Below are 22,034 nucleotides of genomic sequence, written 5' to 3'. Positions count from 1 at the left end.
GAGCAATGGTAGGTTGCCAATGACCGGGAGGCCCGTTTTCTTACTTAGATGTCGAATATAGGATCCTCTGAGGCGCCAATGGCAACTTTCTTGGGCACTACAGTAAACCCCAGAAACAGACGCCATTATTTTAGATACTTGGCAGCGTTCATCGAATGCCCCAGTCGTGGTCATTTTTACTTCTCATAGTATCCTGGTATTCAAGGCAAAGATGAGCTGTTAAACGGAGGAATAGATATGGGGTTCTACCTGCCAAATATCTTGCGTCATACCTAGTACTAAGGCAAGTGTTGCCAGCTGCAATTAAAGCAACCGATGGTGTCATCAAGGATATCAAAGCAGTCATAATGGGCCATCTGCATTTGGTACCATGCGGAAGGTCTGGAACACTTTATAGATACTGGGATACTTATCTACACATTGAGAGGAGTTTAAGCATGCCTACTGGGGTTGTAGCTACCGCGTTGACTAGGAAGTCTGTAGGAGTCATTACGCGCTTTCGGACAAACTGAGCTGGTGAACGTTAATTGAATTCTACCTTGATCACTTCCCATGCATTTCTTTCACAATGCACCGGGACATACACGAGGCTTGTGTTATTTGCAGATCAGTATGAAGAAAGATGGCACATCTATCTAGAAGACAGGCCAGTTGTATGTCCGAGAGGACTTTGAACTTTTCTCTGGAAGGTATATCACAGCTCATTACCCCTTCACTGCAGCTGGGTATTTTCCCAAGCTGAATCATCATAATAATCCGGGCTTGAAGTCACTTAAGGGTGGAATGTACCACCCTGCTAGTTGGCCAGTTTCGCTTGATTTCAATACAAGTGAGCTGAGGACATTGGCAACAGATGAACCGGCGACCAAGTCATTATCGCTTTGGCTGACGAAGTGGAAGAGCTGGTTTCGTTCTATAGACAGCATCATTACTTTCCCTGCCGCAGTGTTCATCAGAGACTCGTGGTGACCTCGACAACCGAGGGGAGAAGAACTGAAGAGATGCGGCGAGAAATATGTTCAATTTTCGGTTCAACAGAGCACAACCCCCACCTTCAGCGTTAGTCCAAAAGAGCGGGACTTCAATGCGTATGGGATTGACCAACTAGGAGGCATGAGCGTGTTTCCGCAAGTTGAGATGATCAACCCGCTTGCCAATTTCATCACAAGAAATGACAAACTGTTTAGTACCAGGAGAATAGCCATTCTGTCCTGAGTTAGATTTCCTACAATCATTCAGGGGGTCTCTTCCTGTACTGTAGACGAAGACATGCTTTATTTGGCAGCCAAGGAAATCTTCGTTCTCTCGAAACGGGCTCTCTGTCGGAAGCTCCTGAGGTTTTTCATCGAATGCATCTACCCATTAATCCCTCCATTTGGAGTACTTTTGTAGACTTCCCTTGCTACAATGGAACCCAACTGATCGGTCTTCTTTATTCCCTTGCTGTCATATCCTCAGCGGCAGCATACTTCGAGTTCAAGCAACCCCCTCGAACGCGGACTACGAGCCATGCAAGAAAGTGCGAGAAGGTTGTACTTCAGAGCAAAAATATGCTTGAATCCCAATCTTGGCTTTCTCGGCTATTGGCCGAGCCGTCATTCTTGATTGTTTAGGTTGCATGCGGACTTTGAGAGGGCTCGAGTCGTGGTGGTTCAGGCCGTCTCTTCGTGGATATTAGTTTCAATCCTATCATGCGCGCCGAAGCTCAATTTCTGTTCTACGCTGGCGCATCCTCCTGTTCCAGAAATGATACGCCGCCGTTAACAGGAGTTAAAGCCACTCGAGAATCTGTGCCTAATTCCGACTGTGATAAATCACAACCAGTGCAGGCTGCATAGAGTACATGATTGGATTCAGGAATTCGGACTTATCAGACCCAGTGCGGGTGGCTACTCCTTGTACCTACAACATATTGTCCGCCGTTTGTTGATGGTAATCTACGCAGTCCTATAGTTAGGGTTAGGTTTATATAGAGTAATTGGCCAGACTCCTTCCCCGCATGGTGGAGTTGCTTCTCAGCCAGCCCCACAACCCCGCACCAAAAGTCAACATTCACCTTCGAACCATCCGACAGCATCAATGCGGAACCTGCTCATATCAATTTCCCTGTTGTGTATCATTGCATATTCCCATATTGAAGTTCCGACATACATCAATATCTCGTAATAAGCACCCAATGGCCCACGGGATTGGGGATTCTGATGCCCAATTGGTCTTTTTCCCCCGAGATAAACGCTAGGGTTACCAAACCTTCAAATCTTCAGCCTGTCTGCATATTCCCGGTGTAGTCCTCGGGTCCTCAGCGGGCAAGATAGGCAACGTATATTGGAGTTTGTCGAACTGGACAATATCAGCTTTTTGTCATCGGTGCAGAACCGAGCGCTGTGTGATAATCAAGCAATGCCGTGGTCTAACTAATCAACGATAATCACAGGCTACCCGATAGTGATGAGCCTTCAGAAAAGATGCCTGCCTCGCATAGACCGGGCTTACTGGAGGTGAACGCAAAGATAATATGAAGCGATTCGCTGCGGAAGCCAAGAGCATGGCTCAGAGCTGCGGTACAGTGGTTGATGCGACGAGGCTTAGCAGTGAACAATAATGCTGGAGAAGTTGCTGATAACTCGATAAGTGCAAGAAGCCTAATCTTAGTGCCAGGAAGGTGATTTAAAGTTCTTAGGTTATGGCTAAGTTAATTGATCAGTATCTCCTTAGACGGTGCTTACCACCTGCTTTCACTTGCCACAGGTCGTCAACCCTTTCGTGCCTATTTAAGGCTGGATAATTCTCTTTACTGGACTGGGAACGTCATGTAGTTGACCGCTTAACAATTGATCTGACCTCGTCCGAAGGGGCGTGGCGACCGTAGTTTATGAGATCAGGGAGGGGGATGTCAGGCGAAGTGGTCCGTATTCAGGTAGCACTCTGTCGTTCATGTTTGATGCACCCACCCTGATACCTGCTAAGAAGACTTCCTTGCATATGGGGAGCAGGATCCTGGGTGTGCAGTAAGCTTAAAAAAAAAAAAAAAAAAAAAAAAAAAACTACCTGTGAGCATTCACAATATTTCCCCGGCCAAGGCGGCCATGATTGGGCAAAATGGGTCCTTGACTTCAGGGCCCTGACCATCCTCTACAGGACAGTGCTGGTTAGTTGAATGCAACAATCCTCTATGGTGTCAGTGAGACCGCACTTTTGTCCAAAAGATATAAGCCTGACAGTTCACTCAACACCATCAAAAAGGACCTTGAACCTACCGTAAGCTGTTGCAGAAGCATCTTGATATGTGTCAACCGGAGGAGATCCCTCCTTACTAATCAATGTCCAGCACCTCGCTCGTCGATCATTTGATACATCACATCGCCATGCAGCAGCTCGTATAAAAGAACTATCTACAGATATCGAGAACCTTCTCTTGAAGCCTTAGGAAAGCTATAGATTGCCTATACAAATCGTAGTTAGAAGATCAAGGCCTTCAATACAATCATTCGTTACAGATATTAATCACATGACCATATTCGACTGTCGGTTATTGAGGTGGTTATGTAATCAACATCTAACACGAACGATTTGAATTGAAGGTCTTGATCTCCTAACTACGATCTGTATAGACAATTTATAGCATTTAGAGAGCTTCAGAGGGTAAGAATCTCGGTATCTGAAGGTAGCTCAGCCCATATGGATAGCTGTAATCCGTTTATGGCGGTGTAATCGTATCATACGATCAGGCGAGAAAGGTGCTGGATATTGATTAGTAAGGAGGAGCATTTCGCCGGTTGACATCGACGCTAGTAACCACCTCCATAGCCCACAATATAAAAATCCCCCTCCCCAGCATACCTACGACGGGAGGCAAACAGTGGCTCCGTACAGAGACATATACAGCATATGCTAGTAAGGCGCCTGAAACCTACAAAGTCCTGAATATCAGACCCATACAAAAGAAAGCCGCTCCCGCGAGCACAAGCTGCCCAGGTGGGTACTTGGCCGACTCGTCGCCGCTCGTACAGGCCACGGAGACTTTACGGCATACCACCAGCGTTTTGACCACACAGACTAAGTGGAGAGCTGCACCTGCGGCAAGGCAAAGACCCCAGTACACTTCTTCTTTTGCCCATACACCAGAAAACGCTGGAAGGATAGATGGAGATGTAAAAAGGATGGCCCGTCAAAAACAATAGACTGGCTCTTAAGTACAGCTGCCGGGGCTGAAGAATTCAGCCGCATCGTGCAAGAATCATCCTTCTTCAAGGATATATGCCCGAAATGGGCCCGCCGGAGCGCTTGATAATGCGACAGTCCACACATCTACCTGGATAAAGGGTACGGCCCCTCCCCCCCAATCTGTAGGTAGTCAAAACGGGCATCTGCCCTCGAAGACCTGGCCAGGGTAGCGCCGGATGCTTCTTCCGCTCATTTCCAACATATATTGTCCATAGTTGCTGCTTCAAACCTGTATCTAGCTAGTTTTAGGTAGTTCTATTTAGACAGCACGTCCAGATGCCCCCTGGGAGGCCGCAGATCACGTGGGCCCCGTGATCCGCCGAGTGACGTTAAATAATAAAACCAAACCAAACCAAACCACAATATAAAAATATCAGGTGACCTTTATCGTGAACACCAGGTGTACACGATGAGCCTCTGTGGCTGGCTTACACCACGTGATATAAGCGGCCTATTCTCTGACCCCTGATCTGACCCCTCTACGTATTGTATTGAGAGAGATTGAAGAAGAGATATCTATCGTCATCACGATAGGGAATCAATCGTCATATGACACCTGATCCTTAGCAGGCTACGTTCGTGTAGTTAAAACAGTTTCCTTCTGCCCTTTCCCCATTGAGCATCCACAACGCATCTAGTGCAGTGCTGTCGGCTAAAACGGCCTATGAAGCGACCAAACTGTTGGAGATACTGACGATAATAAGAACTTTTCGGTTGAATTCGGATGGTTGTAGATAAAAGTGTCCATACTAGTGCATGTAAACAATACTTCCTTCCACTGGCACTGGACATATCAATCACCGCCTAGCTCTGATTAAAACAGTGCTAGTACTAAACCAGAAGGGACTAGAATAGTTGACAATTCTGATCGTGGAGTCTATGCTAGGATTTTATATTGTTCTATTCCCTAGACATTCTTCTTCTACGGCGCTAAGCCATCAAATCGAAAAGCTGTAGGCTAATAAATTGTAGTTGAGTGCATGTATATTCCTAATATTTTCCAGCCAAATGATTATAATTTGACAAGTCATTCTTTACTCGTCGACAATGGTTGACCGCCTACTCTATGAAGTGATAAGGAGGTTTTCCCATGGCGCGTTACTCACGTGCTGAATTATTCTGCCTCTCTTTTGGCACCAGACATTAAGCTCTCTCTCCCCCGTGTTCCTGTAGGACTGAATGGTGCCTTTGATCCTGTTACTTTGGACTACGTTACTCTTTCAACTGTCTAGATATCTGTAAGTTTCTCGTGCTTCATCAATATATTGCTTGAATTTTAACCAGTGTCCTCCTGGGTGTTCAGTTTCTAGTCGATTGGCCCGCCTGAATCGCGATTATCCATTGTTTAGCCCTCACTTATGTTGAGGTGATGCAATCAGCCATGGTCATATATTAGAGAATCGTGAAGCACTACCTGGTGACCTATCCTCCACCACCGTCGCGCATTCGCCATCCCATTGCACTGAATTAGTGCAATAGACAGACACTCATGCTTGTTTACCGTTCCGTATTTCCTGGTTACAGTCATGCATCTCGGGATTCAATAAGTCAGGACACATTCGATGAGATTAAGTAAGCATGACGCGGTTCAGCCTGTTCTGATCTAAGCACTGATGCTGGGTTTCAGACCACCACACGATTGAAATGGAAAGGGACGCTTTGTCTAAATATCCTAGAACCCGCGCTCGTCTAGGGTCTGATGACCCATCCACGCGCAGCGAAGCACAAGACCTACTTTCCAGGTTCACCAGATTCCCATCCAAAGAGGCTCAGGACACCAGTAAAAAGTCCGGAGATTCACCGATCTCTCATATGAAATCGACAGTTTCAAAGGTTCGAGCCAAGATACCAAGGGGAACTGTTCAGCAACGACCACGGCCGGGTGCGTCTGTTAAACCTGCCATTGCCTTGCCGACGGTCAGATGCAAACCATTGTTGCTATCCTCTGAAAGCCCGTCGGCTGAGAGGGATATTCCTAGACTTGCGGTAACACGGCGTTCTCGCCGCGCAAGAGCTGGGCCGGTAGACTACTACAAGAAAATTTCTCTTTCTGACAGTGAAAGCGAAGAAGTGCAAGCAAATGAGACAAAATCAATTTCCAGGAGTTTGTCACGGGGTCGGCATAGTGCCATCCCTGCCTTGATGCCCCGAGCTCCCCTGAATCGCGCCAACAACATCAGACGACAGGATGCTTCGTTAAATAGTCTGTTTCAGCGGGAACTGGGCAGTCATCGCCCTTTAAGACTGAACGCAAAGTTCGCTGACAACTTGAGACTATGCAAAGCATGGAAAGGGGCTTCTAATGATGTTGTTTCACTGGCATGGTCACCCGATGGGACAAAGTTCGCAGCAGGGGCCACTGCACAATGTGATGAGCACATGATGGCTTATAATAGGAAAAATAACCTCCTTCTTGGTGATCTAGTCACCAACGAGCTCCACGAATTATCAGATCACTGGATCCATCGACCAAAAAATAACGTTGTGAATGATCCGCGTCTTTTCATGAGCGTTACTGCTGTACAATGGTTTGAAGACACGTTATACACAGCCAGCTACGACCATACAGTCAAGCTTTGGGATACCTCAAGAGGCAGAATCTCATGTTACAAGACCCTGAAGCATGACTCTGAGGTGGTCGTTATGGCACGGTCAAACTTTGCCGAGAACTTACTAGCTACGGGGACACTTACAAATACAGTTGGCTACTGGGATATCAGCAAAGCTCAGTATACACCGCTCGAACTACAACGGGGAAGATTAAGAAAGGATATTGAATTGATGCCAACATCTATAGCATGGGGCTCTACACATGCGACCAAGGATTATCTTCTTATTGGGATGTCTGAGAAAGAAGATAGCGTGGCCCAACATGGATTGCTTGCTGCGTTCCGCGTTCGAGAATCATTAGTCGAACCTGAGTCCTTTCTGCCAAATGCACAGAACGTCTTCGATATTACCTGGCATCCAGTTTTGCCGATGTTCGCGATAGCTTGCACTGCTGGTCAGCAAGCTTCTCGAGGAACCCGTTCTACTGTGAATTTGTATGAGCCACTGAGCCGCAGGACTCGTGTCATGGAGCTGGAATGTCCTGCTTTAGACATGAATGAAGTCGTATTCTGTCCTTGGAATACCAACTATATTTCAGCTGGTTGTACGGATGGAGTCACATATATCTGGGACAAGCGGAATCCTGACAAAATCCTGCACAAGCTTAGACATGGTGATTCCTTGAATCAGCTTGATGAGACGGTTGATCGGGAACAGGCGGACACTGGCGTTAATATGCAGCTATGGGGCACAAGCTACGACTCCTTCTATACAGGCGCTTCAGACGGGGTGGTCAAAAGGTGGAACATCCTTCGTGCTCCCGAGGACGTGCTTGTACAGGACGTAGCCAGTCTCCAGGAAGGGATTATGTGCGGGGCATTCTCACCAGACCAATCTAACATGCTAATTGGAGATGTCTCTGGAGGAGTGCATCTCCTGTCTAAAAGCCCCTTCATGTCTGACGAATCCACTCAATTCTCATTCAGAGAAAGCCCATACGCCATCGAACAACAAGAGTTGGATTCAGACTCTGGTGTTAAGGCGGCGCGTGATCTGATGAAGTCGGGTCAAATTGAACGACATCCTGTCTTTGGACCGGGCAAGGGACCTTACTACACGGGGCCGTTTGCTGCATGGGCACGACCAACCGGAACCCATCCGGAATTTATGGCAGTGACTGCGCTCGAACCAAAGTACGAGATACGGCAGCTGGGTGGCATAGACCCGAAGCGTCGTAAGGGCCTGACTTCTGCAGCACGAGAGGAGGTTGAAAGGCATATAACCCTTGCTAGGATACGAAACCAGAAGCGTGGTGGAAACAAGAGACGCAATCCAAGAATCACATACCCGGCCAAAGACATTGTGATTGATATATCCAGTGAGCCCAACATGGAGAAGAAGACTCTGGCCCGGGACCTCGTCTGTGACACGCTGTCTAAGCGCAGATACACGATGCGAAAAGCAAGTCTTCCCATCATTAGCAATGTTGAGCCGGAAGTTATCGACCTTACTGGTGATTCCGACGCCGAAAGTCCTGAAACTTCTAACACCAACTGGAGACCGCCAGAAGTCTCTCGAAGAAGCTCTGGGTTCGAAGACGAAGCAAGTGATCTAGAAGATGACTTCTGGTGGCCAGACAGCGGCAAGATCGACCCGAACTTTGCCGAGTAGAGTTGCATCACTGTACATAAGCTATGGATTAATGATAATGAATGCAGTAGCAAGGCAGCTTCCTACTTTGGGCCGTGCTATTACGATCACTATAAGTCGATGTGCAGAATACTCACTAGTCTGTGATAAGAAAGTTTGGCCCACGAACGCAATATGACGTTAACAACGCAGATTCTCATTCGTGATTGCTAGGATATACTCGACCATACATTGTGCATTAAATACGCTTCGGCACAACACCCGCCAAACATGATCCGCATATCAAGGTCAACTTATCCGGCAGCAGCCTGGTCGGCCAGTATTTATCCGTCTTATATTAACTGTGGCTTAGAGGCACAGCCACAGTAAGCGCTTCAGGACAAGGGACCAACCAATAACGTCACTGCAGACATCATGCGGCAATCATGGAGTAAAGAGCTATATAAGATCAAGCGAAGTGTCCATCGCGAACCCCGCATCCCAATCTTGCAGACATATCCCAATATTAGTCAGCTACCTATCTGTTCACCTGCATTGGTGACTTTTTCGTATTTGGACATTCTTCTTCGAATCGATAATCGCTTCAAGCTTGCTTTGATGTCGTTCGCCCCACCTCCCGGGCCTCCTCCCCCATCTGTCCCAGAGGGCTGGACAACACAGTATGACGATAACTATAAGCAATGGTGCGCCTGTTACCTCTATATTCTAATTTCACAACAAAGGCAACTAATGACCGCTTTACAGGTTCTTTGTCGATCTAGCCACAGGGAGATCCCAATGGGAGCCACCCCAACCCACCTCCACCCCAGCACCGTCTACCCAAGTGCACACGCCAGTCCCAGCCTCAGAACAAGTACAGAGTGGTACTCACACAGACATACCCGCGCCCCCGCCGTCATACGAGGAATCTGGACCGGGCAATCCATCCGCCGTCGCCAGTGCCGAGGCCACAGATAAGAAAACCGCCCACAACTTCCCCTCGAATAATCCGTACAACGGCGAGTCTGCTTCCAGCGCCGGGACTTTTGGAGCGAGTGGAAATGGACCTTACGCCAGAAAGGATACAGTCGAGAGTGATGCTGAGCTAGCAGCGCGACTCCAAGCGGAAGAAGACGCAAGGGCCGGATCTGCCGCCCCGGGCGCCGCAGCAGGCTATTATAACAGTAATGACTCCCCGCATTCTCGAACATCGACGCCGTCAGCTTCAGCAGGCGGTACAGATAAGGGCAAGGAGAAAAAGAAGGGCCTTTTCAGTAAGCTTATGAGCAAGGCTACATCAGCTTCGGGCCCTCGGCCGGGCTTCGCGCCCCCGCATCCGCATCATCAGCAGCCCGCCGCTTTTGGGCGTCCTCCTCCCGGCAGCTACGGTGTTCCTAGCCCTGGCCCTGGATATGGAGGCCCCGGTGGGTATTACCCGCCGCAGCACGGGTATGGCCCTCCTGTCGGGTATGGGCCACAGCATGGGTACGGGTTTCCTCCACACGGCCATTATGGCGGGGGGATGCAGCCGCAGCGGCGACACGGTGGCGGTGGTATGGGTATGGCCGGTGCGGCGGCGTTGGGGGTAGGTGGTGGGCTTATTGGAGGTGCGTTGTTGGCCGATGCCATTGACGACGATCATGACTATGGTGGCGATTATGGCGGGGGTGATTTTGGAGGTGGAGATGATTTCGGTGGTGATTTTTAGATTCTATTGCTGTAACTGTGACCAACTGTTGGATTATGATGAATTTGTATAGGGTGATAGTGTTGCCTTATGATTGTCTGATGATTATCGATTGCCTAACTTTGTTTCCAATGTTTAATGTCGGTAGAAGAAATATATGCGCAGTATCAACGAGCTGACTGCATGCATACCTATACCCTTTAGGAGTATCTCAACTAGTTATACATCATGGTATATCGCAGATCAGCTCACCTTCTCCTCGCGGCCCCTCTATTCTCCCTCCCACTCGCGGCACCAGACCCAGACACAGGAACCGGCTGTCCTCGTGGCGCAGCCCCGGCCATCCATCCCGCAAGATCAAAGTTTGCAGGGCCGCCACCAGCCATAGCACTCTGCGCCCCAGCAATTGGTGATGCGCGAGACTGTTTCTCAAACTCCTCACGCAGTTCGGGATCCACTGGTAAGGACGGTTAGCAGCCAAACCCATCACGTACCAGAAAAAGAAAAAGCTAGAACTTACTGTTCTCCATAAGCTTAGGCATCCCAAAGGTGAAAGCCAGTGCCACAAGTGCAAGCAGAATCATGGGATTTTTGAGAAGCGACAGAGGCGAGACTGTTCAGCCAGAAACATCAGAATTAGCACACGTTCCAACCAAGAACTCTCGAGGCGGATTTGCGGGAACCACATACAAGTCTGTCGGACTTCGTAGAACCCTTTCCGGCCAACAGTCCTCGCTTCAACAACCACATCTCCAGTTCCACCACCAACCTGCGCCCCAGAAGGCCTAATGTACTTTTCAACCCCGCGATTCCCCCACTCATTGCCACGAAACGTCTCCCAAACACCCTTCACCTCCCCTCTCTCATCTAGATCGACCCTCAGCGGTGCAAAGACATATTCCGCAGACCGGATATCGAGCAGGTATGAGCCGGAAATATTATCTTGGGCGGGATCCTTGTACTCGGCTGCAGCGAGGTCGGAGAATACGAATGTCGCAGAGCGAGTGAGGGGTGCTTTGAGCGGTCTCGCGAGGGAGGTTGAGGTGAGTGTTGCGTGGGTGTCAGCCGGCAGGGAATGAGGATTTGGGAGGACCGGGGAGGGCGGGATTGTGATCGTAAATTTTGAAGAAAGGGCTGGATGTACTACAAGAGCCAGAAAGGTGAGGGCATTGATCAGGTGCATTTTGGAACGGTGAGGTTGTCAGGATCAACGTGGACGTAGTTCTGAGAGGAGTTGGGAGTTTTGGAAGGTTAAGCTGGCGCTTGGCAAGCTAGGTTGCTAGCTAGCCCGAGCGGATCAGACATTACCTTAAGTATTAACCGTACATCTTCCTTCCCTTGCACTTTGTTAGTGCTTTGGGAATGTAAAGTCTATTAACTAAATGTATCATACAGGGAAATTTTAAAATCATGCAAATGACGCCTGCCGTCAGGCGGAAACTCGCTATGTACACAAAAAAAAAGGTAGTCACTGGCTTCGAATTACAGCTTGGCCTTCAGAGCGGACTGCTCGTTGTTGGCCTCTTCGTATAGCTGATCGAGAAGCTGGCGATACTTCTTCACAACAGGGGGGCGTTTAAGCTTAAGGCTAAATCATTAAGTTAGCAATTATCTCACGATAAGACGAGAGATACATACGTCGGTGTCAGCAGGTCATTCTCTACTGAGAACGGCTCAACCATCAGAGCGCAATTCTTCACCCTCTCATATCCTGCAAGTTTGTTCTTTTTCGCTACACGCTCGAGATCCCTCAAAACAGCCTTCTTGATCTTGTTGTCCTGCAACACCGCTTTGATGCCTGCGACGTCGGTAGGGTCAATGGTTCGACCAAGCACCTTGCTAGCAAACGAAGCGAACATCTCGGCCTGGACACCAAAAATAGCAACCAAGAATGTCTGCATGCTATCACCGTGCACATACGCTTGCGCCAAGTAGCCCAGCTCAGAGGAGATGATACCCTCCAGGCGTTCGGGTGAGATATACTCTCCCTGTGCTAATTTCAGAACATTCTTCCGGCGATCGATAATGATGATGCGACCCATATCGTCAATCTTAGCGACATCTCCTGTTCGGAACCACCCATCCTCAGTGATAGCTTTGGATGTCTCCTCCGGATTTTTCAAATACTCTTTGAAAACATTGGGGCCACGAACAAGGAGTTCACCGCGAGGGAAAGGCTTGTCATCAACCGAGTACTCCATGTCCGGTAGGGACAGCAGACACACCTCCGTGCAGGGGGCGACACGTCCACAGTTCCCAGACGTGACATCCTTGGGAGACTGTGCGCATGCCATAGCATAAGTCTCGGTCAGGCCGTAGCCCTGAGAAAAGTCTGCACCAATGGCTACTCGCAAGAAGTTGTGCAGGGAAGGATCTAGAGGGGCAGACCCCGAAATTAACTGCTTCGCATTTTCTAAACCGACGGCCGCGGCGACTTTCTTGGCCCAAATTCGATCATACAAAGCATGCTTCACGGTAGCCTTGCTAGGATCGGGATTCTTCAAGTTTGCGCTCTTGGCTGCAACGATGTGTTTAGACAAAGTACCTCGGAAACCAGGGGCTTCGATGGTGGCAGCGCGAATAGCAGTTCCGAAGCGGCTGTAAAGGCGTGGAACGGAAACAAATCCAGTGGGCTTGAGCACCTTGAGGTCATCAACTAGTTCGAGAATATTTCCATGGAAATAGCCGATGCGCGCACCAGACCAGAGTGCGGCATGTTCCGTCAGGCGCTCATAGATATGGGCGAGGGGAAGATAGGACGGGAATGTATCACCCCGTGCTTGAGACACGGAGACGAGCGCGCCAGAAGTAGCTGCAACAGCGTTCTCATGGGTGAGGACCACGCCCTTAGGGGCACCTGTGGTACCGGAAGTATAATTGATAGTGACAATGTCAGAAGGTTTTGGAGGGTTCAGGGGGCGGTTGGAGGCGGCACCCAGGGCTTCGACCTGATCCATGCTGTAGATGGTAAGGTCATGGTCAGCAGCCATAGATTCTAAGAGAGCGCGCTTAGAGTGGCCGGCTGGTTCACCCGCTTCGAGTGAGTCTAAGCTGACGATAATCTTCAGATTGGGCAAAATAGGCTTCAGCTTGATCAGTGTTGGAATGTGAGGCAACGAGGCCACAACGCAGCTTAGCTCGGCGTGATTAATGATATACTGGGTTGCATCCGAGGCAAGAACATCGTAAATCGAAACCGAATATAGGCTTTGGGACATGCATGCCAGATCTGAAACTCAGCACTATCCGGTATACTTAAGGAAGAACCACATACCTGTGATCTGCCACTCCGGACGATTCTGACACCAGAGACCAATACCGTACTGCCCGGGACGAGCACAGTTATGCTTGTGATGTAGTTCCACCAACCCGGCACCGAAATCGGTACGCCGTTTTTGGACTGTACCATAGCTCATCCATTGATATTGACCCCAGGTCTTCTTCACTGGGTCGTAAGGACGCCATCCAAGACAATCGGCCTTGGGGGTAGCATTCGCGGTTGACTCAAAAATCTCATGGGCAGTGGTGACCTAAAATGGTTAACTCCATCCAGCCCTCTCAGCAAATAATAAACAACCAAGTTTTATACGTACATTAGGATCCAGCGTTTTAACCAGCTCCTTCTGTGTCCACCAGGAACGGTAGATTGGGCTCCGTCCATCCTTCTCGGTGCCAGGTATAGCAACGGAGTAAGGCTTGCCTTTCGGAGGCTCCTGAATAAGTTCCGCCGCACGGGCGTAGTGAGCACGTTCTTGGGTGAAGAACATGGCTGAAGCAGAACAGATATGAACGGGGATCCGGTCCTATTTAACCGTATGGCTAGATCAATAGGTACTCCAAACGGGAACGGAGGGGTGGCGGAGTTGAAACCAAAGGAGCAACTCTCAACTGTTAGCGGCGACGTGCCGTGAGAATATAATGACCTCAATAAGAGCGTTCAGGTTGAGGACAAAGCAAGAGAGAAGGAGGGGAAAGAAGAGGGAGAGAGAAAGACCTTTTGGAAGTAGGAGCCGAGAATCGACTATCAACCACGAGTCGCGCAGCAAACGGGGATGTCGGCAGTCCCGAAAATTAGCAGTATACCCAATCGGAGGCGAGTGGGCCTGCCGTTTACGGAAAAAGCCTCGGTATTTTGCCAACTCCAGGTTTCGATAAGAAGCAGAAAGAGCTGCTGACCTGGAGCCGAGGCCATAACTCGAGTTTCACGTAAAATGGGGATATATCGTTTGCTCCCCAGAACTTGCTCAAGAATTGGTAAAATCAGTGCGTCTTGTGATCGCTTGCTCACATGCCTTGTTTACACAAAGCAACGACGTACATCACAGCCCGTCCCCAGACACTAAAGCTGCAACCCTTGCCAAGAATCCAAAGGTTTAAATAGATGGTCTAAGAACGCTGCATGTGAACTGTGAATTCATTATGTCCAGTCGAGTCTGGCCACTCATATTGCACACCCCACGAACGGGGTACCCCGTGTATTGATTTGATTGCTAGTGGTCGGTGGCGACCACAGCCGCACATTGGCAGTGACATCGACTTTGGTAAGAGCCTAGACATGCGGAAGCGGTGCTAGGTTAGCATTTACGACACATATCCGATCAAAAATTCCACCTTCTATAATATAAATTAGTATGTGAAGTTGGAATATTGGAATCATAATTCACGATTAACTTCAGGGTTGGTCTAGGCTTGAGATCTATAACAAATGAAGATTGAATCATCATGATTTGTGAAATAGTCAACTCAATTCACCCAACTCCATGCGATGCAGACATCAAATATGTAAAGTCATAATGTACAAAACGGAGATGGCCAGGAAGATAGGAACATCGTAACTGAATGCTCTCCAATGTGCAAGGCTATAGACAGTAAGGGCACGGATCTATGAAAAAACTGATCGATAGGCCCGCTTATACCACTTCTCGTCGGAGATCGTAGTCTCCCAGTACTCATTTTCCAGCGCAATACGGCCCGTGTCGATATCGGCCTCGATAGGGCGAATGAACGATGGTCTATAGACAATCTTGTGGCCAAGGTAAAGAACGACGAAGAGAATCAAGCTAATGTATGCGACGAAGAAATCGGTCACGCTGAATTCTGGGATCCAGGCAGTGAATCCCTGAGTAATGATGATAAGAACGTTGAAGAAAAGGCCGTACCAAGAGAACCATGGCTGCCACAACGCCTTGTAAGGGAGAAGGTCGCGAGAAATGTTGCGAGCTTTCAGAGCACGCATGAACGCTAAATGACACCCTAGAATGGACGCCCACGAAATCAAACCAGCCACACTGGAGATGTTCAGAAACCAGTTGAACACCGTGGCACCTGAATTGGAAACGTTCATGAATCCAAGCAGACCAAACGCCGAGGCGAATGCCACACTGTAATAGGGCACACCAGCCTTCGAGGTTTTCTTAAAGAAACGGGGGGCGAAGCCTTCTTGGGCAAGACCGATCAGTATGCGACTGGCGCTGTAGACGTTGGAATTGGCGGCAGAGAGCACCACAGTCAGCAGAACTGCGTTAATGATATCCGGCAGGACGGCGACTCCTGCATTTCTGGCCACTATGACGAACGGGGAGGCATTCGCATCAGTGGAAGAATTCAAAAGCTGCTTGTCGTCACTGCGCACAAGGATGCCGATAAAAAAGATCGTCAACACGAAGAAGAACAGGATACGGAAAAACGTCTTGCGGATGGCCGAGGGCACGGTTTTGCGGGGATTCTCAGTTTCACCGGCAGCGATGCCAACTAATTCCGTCCCTTGGTAAGAGAATGCAGCCTGGATGAGGACAGCCCAAAAACCAACGAATTTGGCGGTCGCATCAGGTGAAATATTATCGTAGGCCACAAATGGCCCCGGATGTACCCAGGTGTCGAATCCCATATAGCCTTGTTTTCCGGCACCAGCGTTAATGCATATACCGAAGATCATGAATCCTGCAAATGGTTAGTTAAAGTGATATTAGGCCATTAACGGCATCCCTACCTATGACAGTGAGGACTTTGATGCTAGAGAACCAGAACTCCAGTTCACCAAAGAAACTGACTGGAAGCATGTTGAATAGCGTAATGAAGACCCAGAAGACACCAATGAAGATTGCTATGTTAAGATCCTGGTTCCAAAACTGGATGATCAATCCAGTTGCCGTCAGCTCAAGGGCAAAGGTAATGGCCCAGGAGAACCAGTATATCCAGCCCATAGCAAAACCCAGACTAGGGTCAATCAATCGAGTAGCATAGGAAGTAAAGGCACCCGGGATGGGCAAGTATGTAGCAACCTCTCCCAATGCTGTCATGACCGAAAAGACGATGGATCCTATGAAGATATATGCAATCAAAGCACCGACAGGGCCTGCGGTTGAGATAGCACTACCACTGCTGATGAAAAGACCTGTACCAATTGTACCACCTGCATAGACATATGTTAGCGCAGCCGCAAGCTCGCGAGGGCGTTGCCTGGAAGCGTACCGATGGCTATCATCTGCAGATGCCTGCTCTTGAGCTTCCGCTTAAGGTCCGGTAGCGGGTTGGACTCGCGACCGGCGCCATGCTTCTCGCAGTCTGCCTCGTCAAAGCCGGGAGACGATTGTGCGGCAGTGACCTGGACAGCTTCATTGTCGATCATCTTAGCCTTTCCTCCATCGGACGCCGCGTTGTTGAAGCCGCGCTCGGAGGACATGACTGGCCTTAGACAGTCCAAAAGCCGAGAGCTCCAGAGACGGGAGGATCGAGGTGTTTGCTGGGAGCTCAGAGGATATCCAGGTGGGTGGAAAATAGGAAGAAGAGGCAGTTCGCGTGGAAGAAAATGTCAGGTCTGACTCCACCAAACCAGACTCTGACTTCTGTTTTAGGACACGCGGAATTGAAGCAATTTGAGGAGGCGAGAGACCCAGCAGAACCCCAGGACTGCACTCTTAAAGAATCTCTCCCGTCCTGCGGAGTATGTTGAGAGATAAAGAGATATGACAAATGACACCAGTCATGGATTCATTAAATCAAAGATGTTATGTAAGGAAAACAAGGCCAGATGAGGAGATCCTACCGGATCCCCTCATGGCGATGAATCATGGATGCAACTTTGGCTCGATGTTCAGACCATCTCGACCACTCCTTCTGAAAAAGTTTTCGCCCTTTTCCTCGGTGTTGGCCGCATATGTCATTGCCTGCTATGGCATGGCATAGAGCACCCAGCCCAATCATGAGTCTCAGAGCACTGAAGGTGTGGGGAGAATTGCTGTTTCGGGAGTGGGCCGGAAAAGTTTGAGGTTTTTCTCTCGTAACTTGCAACGGATGCGCCACCAGAGAGGCAACAGCCGCCGAACCGGATCATGGATACGGTATCTCGTATCTTACCAAATTGTGCTTGAAGCCTATCAAACATAATATATAGTATACCTAAGAAATAATTGCTCTGTAGGTGCCCGTACATAATGCATATCCATACTCAGCCTAATGTCTTCATATCACGATTTTTGATGCACCGGTAACTATTCCGAAAAGCTAAGCAATTCTAGAAGGCTGGGCCGAGCAAAGTATAAAAACACTATACAGTAACAATGCCTATCGCTGCACACAAATTACGAATGACAAATATTCGCTCCATATACCATGCATGAGATCTGCGTTCCATGGGCATGCTATTCTTACCCCTTGGCTGTCGACTAATCTGAAGTGCTTCAAAGAGCCGCCGGGCGGCCCAGGTACGGCTACTGAAAACGGAAATTTAGAACCGCCGCCCCCGCCAGACTCGATAGCTTGGCGGGCTAAGTATCCGATATAAGGCTAAGCTTTGAACGCACGATGCAAAATATTCTCAAGCTAGTAACTGAGAAGATGCTAGAGTACCTAGGTGCTCACAATGGTTATCACATAGTATAATAGACTGGGTTGATCCCTGGCCAGCTACATGGATGGAGTGGGGAAACTGTTATGGGATGGTACGCACACAAATCCAGCATTAAATGCGAGCTAATGATGTGCTAATCATCCATATTTCAAAACATGAGAAACATCAATTCTATACATCGTGACAGGTTCTGGGTATCCACGAGCTCAACAATAAATCCAAGGCAAGCAACAACAGCTCCAAAATCTCACTAAGACATCATTCCACATTCTTCAAGGTCGGCACTAGGCGATGACGTCATGGCGTAAAGTATCAAATATGCGATACGCTTGACAACAATCAAGCTCAAGGAACATGGGCTGTAGGAGGTTGAGGGCCTGGGGCAGGGTCTCTTCGGAGAGCACCCATTGTGTTCAGAACAGTCGTGACCAAGAACAAGACCCTACACTCCGCCGTTAGCCACGGTTCCAGTGTACCTTCCCAGTTCTGAGAGCCAACCTACCAGTTGAAAGCACCGAATGCAGCAGCAGCCTGCAATCCCCGGCACGGGGACCAGCTTGAGCAATTATGGGCATCACCAAGGTCGACTGCCAGGGCAATGAACCCCGCAAACCAAAAGATCATGGTGATTGTATCCACGGCCACTAGAACCCAACGATGGGCAATTGCGGGTAAAAAGATGGGCGCTAGGATGAAGTATGGGACGACAATAAAGAGAGTCCATACACCGTTGAAGAGCATAAAGTTGACGGTATCCCACGAATGACCGTCGGTTACATTTACAGCTTGCGAGTGTCAGCGCATGTCAAGGATGTCTATTCTGAAAATACGAACCATGCCCTGTGAGACCCAGCACAATGACAGCAAAGACTGCCTGAACAGCCCGTAAAATATAGAACAAAGGGAAATCGAACTTGGCCATTTTGTTGGGGTTTGGTGGTGTCGTGTGGGATACGATACACGACGACAAGAGTGTTCCTAATGTACACTGTGGGAGAGGCGATTTATAGTGACGGCAGATGCACCTTGAACAGAGGACACTGTACCTGAGCGGAAATGAAGGAGAGTGAGAAGTCAACCAGTCGCCAAAAAATAAAGAAAAGTGAGGTCAGGTGCAGGGCTGGAGCTTTTAAAGAAATGGTAACCGAGGCCGAGCTGGGAGGTGTGAAAAATGAGCTCATAAGCCGAGCTGGAACTCGTAAGGACTCGTATTTGTAGCCACAAAGCCATCCTATCTTAGTTGGAGCGTGTGATTGAAGGAAATCGGCTGCCTTGCAAGACTAGTTGTGGCTCGGCGCGTCGAACACGAGACCTGAATATGCTGCAGATCGCCAGTCAAGAAGAATGATGATCTCATCCATTAGGCTTCAGCTTTAGCCAGCTTTAGCCAGCTTTAGCCTCGCTAATAATAACTGCTGCTAAGGCTGAGGGTTGGGCGACCTTAGGCTGCTCTAGAATAGTCTCTTGGCCTGTACGATAACAATGCATAGCTACCGCTTATGCAGTGTATATTATGCAGAAGTATATTAAACAATATACTCTTGAGTAGATAATATATAAATCTTATCACTAGCCTCGCCCTTGGATCGAGATCTTTGAAAAGGTCCACTGTTGTATCTACAGCCCCAGAACCTAGGAATACCCTAGCCGAGCATCGATTGCTTATAGATTTAAAGTAGATTTAATAACATGATTACAATGACATTTCCCAGAGTGCTCATATTATAACCGTAAGTACTCGGAGTGGAAGATCTGGTTCCTGAGTACATCTACCGATGCGCCTCGACCCCCCCCTCCCCCCTTAGCCGCATGAGACTCCTAGCAATTATTTCAGATCGACCAGGGTCCTATATGGACCCCTAGAAATAGACTCTGCTCGATTTTTTTCCATTATTCACGCAATTACGATGGCATTTGGCTCTTTTCGTTTGGCCCAAGTCAATTCGGGTAAGATGCGATCACGCCATTGTGGTCGCCGGCGTTGTGCTGCTGCTATTCGCCGCATATAAACAACCCCTCCACCAGTTCGTTGGGCTTTGCGAATGCTGTACTCTGTTCCAAGTTGTCAAAAGAGAGGCTTCAAAAAATCATACCCCAGGTTTCAAAGATATCAAAGCCATCATGTCCGACCCTTCACCGAAACGTTTCGAGACCCTCCAGCTCCATGCGGGGTACTCATACCTCTCTGTCCATACCGATTCCAGCACGTACTGATTAGTGCAAAGCCAGGAGCCTGACCCTGCGACTAATTCCCGGGCTGTCCCAATCTATGCGACAACGGTAGGCCTACGTAGCGGCTCCAATACTTGAAGACGACATGAAGTCACTGATTGCCTATAGTCTTACACCTTCAATGACTCCGCGCACGGTGCTAGGCTTTTTGGCCTCAAAGAGTTTGGCAATATCTATAGCCGAATTATGAATGTAAGCAGTGCTTGGTTCTTTGCATTTCGACTGCTCGTTGTGACTGAATCATCAACTCCCAGCCCACAGTCGATGTCTTCGAAAAGCGTATTGCTGCACTCGAGGGGGGCGTCGCTGCGGTGGCCGCCTCATCTGGCCAGGCAGCCCAATTTATGGCCATCTCTGCTCTAGCCCATGCGGGCGACAATATCGTTTCCACAAGTAATTTGTATGGCGGTACATACAATCAGTTCAAGGTCCTTTTCCCACGACTGGGAATTACCACGAAATTCGTGCAGGGAGACAAAGCAGAGGACATTGCCGCCGCTATTGATGACCGTACCAAGGCCGTCTACGTCGAGACAATAGGAAACCCTCGCTACAATGTGCCTGACTTTGAGGCCATTGCAAAAGTCGCCCATGAGATGGGCATTCCCCTTGTGGTAAGTCTCCCGTCTTACGAGGAGTATCGTTAGCTCACCTTACCCCAGGTTGACAACACCTTCGGTGCCGGAGGTTACTTTGTTCGACCCATTGAACATGGCGCCGACATTGTCGTGCACAGTGCAACTAAATGGATTGGTGGTCATGGCACAACCATCGGAGGCGTTGTCGTTGACAGCGGAAAATTCGACTGGGGCAAGAACGCCGCGCGGTTTCCCCAGTTCACGCAGCCTTCTGAAGGTTACCACGGCTTGAACTTCTGGGAGACCTTCGGCCCCATTGCCTTCGCGATTCGTGTCCGAGTCGAGATCCTCCGCGACCTCGGGTCCGCGCTGAACCCTTTCGCCGCCCAGCAGCTCATCCTGGGTCTGGAAACCCTAAGCTTGCGCGCTGAGCGCCATGCTTCCAACGCTCTCGCCCTCGCCAACTGGCTAAAGAAGAATGACCACGTCAGCTGGGTTTCTTACGTAGGCCTGGAAGAGCACCCCAGCCACGAAGTTGCAAAGAAGTACCTCAAGCGCGGGTTCGGCGGTGTCCTATCCTTCGGTGTCAAGGGTGAGGCAGCCGTCGGTAGCCAGGTGGTCGACAACTTTAAGCTCATCTCCAACCTAGCAAAGTAAGTCTGGTTGCAGAGCTTCTATAAGAGGACAAACCAAGAGCTAACCGATCTACAGTGTTGGAGACTCCAAGACCCTCGCGATTCACCCCTGGAGCACCACTCACGAGCAGTTGACTGACCAGGAGCGAATCGACTCTGGTGTTACAGAAGATGCCATCCGCATCTCTGTCGGCACTGAGCACATCGACGACATCATCGCCGACTTTGAACAGTCATTTGCGGCGACCTTCAAAGTTGTCCGGAGTGCTTAGTGCCTGGACTCTAGGGTGGAAGTCGACATGGTTTGAGACGAAATATGAATGAATTGCCTGTGCTGTTGGCGTTTATTGGCAGCTAGCTATATACCTACATATCAGACTATCATATGAGATCATGGATACCTTTTTATTTATAAGTACCGTCCCTGTCTCACCATTATTCTCTCCATATAATTTACCCTACCGTAGATGGTTGGATTCTGAACCATCCTCTTTGCACGCACATGTACGATATGCGAAGGAGTCAAGAAGAAATTTACAATGGCCAACAGTCACGTTACCTAGGGACATGGGAATACATGGAATGTATTGGGACCAGAATCAAACATTGGAGCCTAAGAAACAAGAATACAACAAAACACCCAACTGCCA

The 22,034-nt window shown here is 49.0% G+C and overlaps 7 protein-coding genes across 7 annotated transcripts; 3 read left to right on the top strand and 4 right to left on the bottom strand.

Moving 5' to 3' along the window:
* Positions 1-5,439: 5,439 nt before the first annotated feature.
* BDW70DRAFT_139825 (WD repeat protein) lies at positions 5,440-8,673 on the top strand. The gene has a single exon (XM_073737488.1). It carries the CDS (start codon positions 5,869-5,871, stop codon positions 8,443-8,445), a length of 2,577 nt encoding a protein of 858 aa, XP_073594344.1. The 5' UTR covers positions 5,440-5,868; the 3' UTR covers positions 8,446-8,673.
* Positions 8,674-8,889: 216 nt separating this feature from the next.
* On the top strand, positions 8,890-10,356 carry BDW70DRAFT_80404 (uncharacterized protein). The gene is made up of 2 exons (XM_073744896.1): positions 8,890-9,107; positions 9,169-10,356. Exons 1-2 carry the CDS (start codon positions 9,022-9,024, stop codon positions 10,109-10,111), a joined length of 1,029 nt encoding a protein of 342 aa, XP_073594343.1. The 5' UTR covers positions 8,890-9,021; the 3' UTR covers positions 10,112-10,356.
* Positions 10,225-11,442, bottom strand: BDW70DRAFT_80396 (uncharacterized protein). Its single transcript, XM_073744895.1, has 3 exons — positions 10,781-11,442; positions 10,611-10,703; positions 10,225-10,547 (listed from the first exon to the last, which is right to left on the bottom strand). Exons 1-3 carry the CDS (start codon positions 11,271-11,273, stop codon positions 10,339-10,341), a joined length of 795 nt encoding a protein of 264 aa, XP_073594342.1. The 5' UTR covers positions 11,274-11,442; the 3' UTR covers positions 10,225-10,338.
* Positions 11,443-11,456: 14 nt separating this feature from the next.
* Positions 11,457-14,068, bottom strand: BDW70DRAFT_139821 (putative AMP-binding enzyme). Its single transcript, XM_073737487.1, has 4 exons — positions 13,684-14,068; positions 13,365-13,620; positions 11,729-13,319; positions 11,457-11,678 (listed from the first exon to the last, which is right to left on the bottom strand). Exons 1-4 carry the CDS (start codon positions 13,855-13,857, stop codon positions 11,573-11,575), a joined length of 2,127 nt encoding a protein of 708 aa, XP_073594341.1. The 5' UTR covers positions 13,858-14,068; the 3' UTR covers positions 11,457-11,572.
* A 692-nt stretch (positions 14,069-14,760) lies between these two features.
* BDW70DRAFT_80394 (putative arginine transporter) lies at positions 14,761-16,917 on the bottom strand. The gene is made up of 3 exons (XM_073744894.1): positions 16,562-16,917; positions 16,080-16,502; positions 14,761-16,030 (listed from the first exon to the last, which is right to left on the bottom strand). The coding sequence occupies exons 1-3, from the start codon at positions 16,770-16,772 to the stop codon at positions 14,973-14,975; spliced, it is 1,692 nt and encodes a 563-aa protein (XP_073594340.1). The 5' UTR covers positions 16,773-16,917; the 3' UTR covers positions 14,761-14,972.
* Positions 16,918-17,846: 929 nt separating this feature from the next.
* On the bottom strand, positions 17,847-19,225 carry BDW70DRAFT_139817 (MARVEL domain-containing protein). Its single transcript, XM_073737485.1, has 3 exons — positions 18,774-19,225; positions 18,442-18,724; positions 17,847-18,381 (listed from the first exon to the last, which is right to left on the bottom strand). The coding sequence occupies exons 1-3, from the start codon at positions 18,859-18,861 to the stop codon at positions 18,285-18,287; spliced, it is 468 nt and encodes a 155-aa protein (XP_073594339.1). The 5' UTR covers positions 18,862-19,225; the 3' UTR covers positions 17,847-18,284.
* Positions 19,226-19,799: 574 nt separating this feature from the next.
* BDW70DRAFT_139812 (O-acetylhomoserine aminocarboxypropyltransferase/cysteine synthase family protein) lies at positions 19,800-21,799 on the top strand. Its single transcript, XM_073737484.1, has 6 exons — positions 19,800-20,110; positions 20,165-20,219; positions 20,280-20,363; positions 20,426-20,785; positions 20,834-21,402; positions 21,461-21,799. Exons 1-6 carry the CDS (start codon positions 20,061-20,063, stop codon positions 21,654-21,656), a joined length of 1,314 nt encoding a protein of 437 aa, XP_073594338.1. The 5' UTR covers positions 19,800-20,060; the 3' UTR covers positions 21,657-21,799.
* Positions 21,800-22,034: the final 235 nt, after the last annotated feature.

The sequence above is a fragment of the Aspergillus foveolatus genome (genome assembly GCF_047715535.1).
Source record: "Aspergillus foveolatus strain CBS 279.81 unplaced genomic scaffold BDW70scaffold_38, whole genome shotgun sequence".
Lineage (NCBI taxonomy): Eukaryota > Fungi > Ascomycota > Eurotiomycetes > Eurotiales > Aspergillaceae > Aspergillus > Aspergillus foveolatus.
The sequence above is the reverse complement of the archived record's forward strand: the minus strand, read 5'-3'. Positions and strand labels throughout refer to the sequence as shown.

What these genes read in the sequence shown, in the direction of transcription:
- BDW70DRAFT_80396 (XM_073744895.1), bottom strand. Translation starts at nt 11,273, where the DNA reads ATGCACCTGATCAATGCCCTCACCTTTCTGGCTCTTGTAGTACATCCA. An exon ending in CTACGAAGTCCGACAGACTT is followed by an intron (nt 10,704 to 10,780) that starts GTATGTGGTTCC and finishes CTGGCTGAACAG; the next exon opens with TCTCGCCTCTGTCGCTTCTC. An exon ending in GCCTAAGCTTATGGAGAACA is followed by an intron (nt 10,548 to 10,610) that starts GTAAGTTCTAGC and finishes CGTCCTTACCAG; the next exon opens with TGGATCCCGAACTGCGTGAG.
- BDW70DRAFT_139812 (XM_073737484.1), top strand. Translation starts at nt 20,061, where the DNA reads ATGTCCGACCCTTCACCGAAACGTTTCGAGACCCTCCAGCTCCATGCG. An exon ending in ACCCTCCAGCTCCATGCGGG is followed by an intron (nt 20,111 to 20,164) that starts GTACTCATACCT and finishes ATTAGTGCAAAG; the next exon opens with CCAGGAGCCTGACCCTGCGA. An exon ending in AGATGGGCATTCCCCTTGTG is followed by an intron (nt 20,786 to 20,833) that starts GTAAGTCTCCCG and finishes ACCTTACCCCAG; the next exon opens with GTTGACAACACCTTCGGTGC.
- BDW70DRAFT_80394 (XM_073744894.1), bottom strand. Translation starts at nt 16,772, where the DNA reads ATGTCCTCCGAGCGCGGCTTCAACAACGCGGCGTCCGATGGAGGAAAG. An exon ending in TCTGCAGATGATAGCCATCG is followed by an intron (nt 16,503 to 16,561) that starts GTACGCTTCCAG and finishes ATGTCTATGCAG; the next exon opens with GTGGTACAATTGGTACAGGT. An exon ending in CAAAGTCCTCACTGTCATAG is followed by an intron (nt 16,031 to 16,079) that starts GTAGGGATGCCG and finishes AACCATTTGCAG; the next exon opens with GATTCATGATCTTCGGTATA.
- BDW70DRAFT_80404 (XM_073744896.1), top strand. Translation starts at nt 9,022, where the DNA reads ATGTCGTTCGCCCCACCTCCCGGGCCTCCTCCCCCATCTGTCCCAGAG. An exon ending in GACGATAACTATAAGCAATG is followed by an intron (nt 9,108 to 9,168) that starts GTGCGCCTGTTA and finishes ACCGCTTTACAG; the next exon opens with GTTCTTTGTCGATCTAGCCA.
- BDW70DRAFT_139825 (XM_073737488.1), top strand. Translation starts at nt 5,869, where the DNA reads ATGGAAAGGGACGCTTTGTCTAAATATCCTAGAACCCGCGCTCGTCTA.
- BDW70DRAFT_139817 (XM_073737485.1), bottom strand. Translation starts at nt 18,861, where the DNA reads ATGGCCAAGTTCGATTTCCCTTTGTTCTATATTTTACGGGCTGTTCAG. An exon ending in GCTGGGTCTCACAGGGCATG is followed by an intron (nt 18,725 to 18,773) that starts GTTCGTATTTTC and finishes GACACTCGCAAG; the next exon opens with CTGTAAATGTAACCGACGGT. An exon ending in GCATTCGGTGCTTTCAACTG is followed by an intron (nt 18,382 to 18,441) that starts GTAGGTTGGCTC and finishes GGCGGAGTGTAG; the next exon opens with GGTCTTGTTCTTGGTCACGA.
- BDW70DRAFT_139821 (XM_073737487.1), bottom strand. Translation starts at nt 13,857, where the DNA reads ATGTTCTTCACCCAAGAACGTGCTCACTACGCCCGTGCGGCGGAACTT. An exon ending in TTAAAACGCTGGATCCTAAT is followed by an intron (nt 13,621 to 13,683) that starts GTACGTATAAAA and finishes TAACCATTTTAG; the next exon opens with GTCACCACTGCCCATGAGAT. An exon ending in AATGACCTGCTGACACCGAC is followed by an intron (nt 11,679 to 11,728) that starts GTATGTATCTCT and finishes TTAATGATTTAG; the next exon opens with CCTTAAGCTTAAACGCCCCC.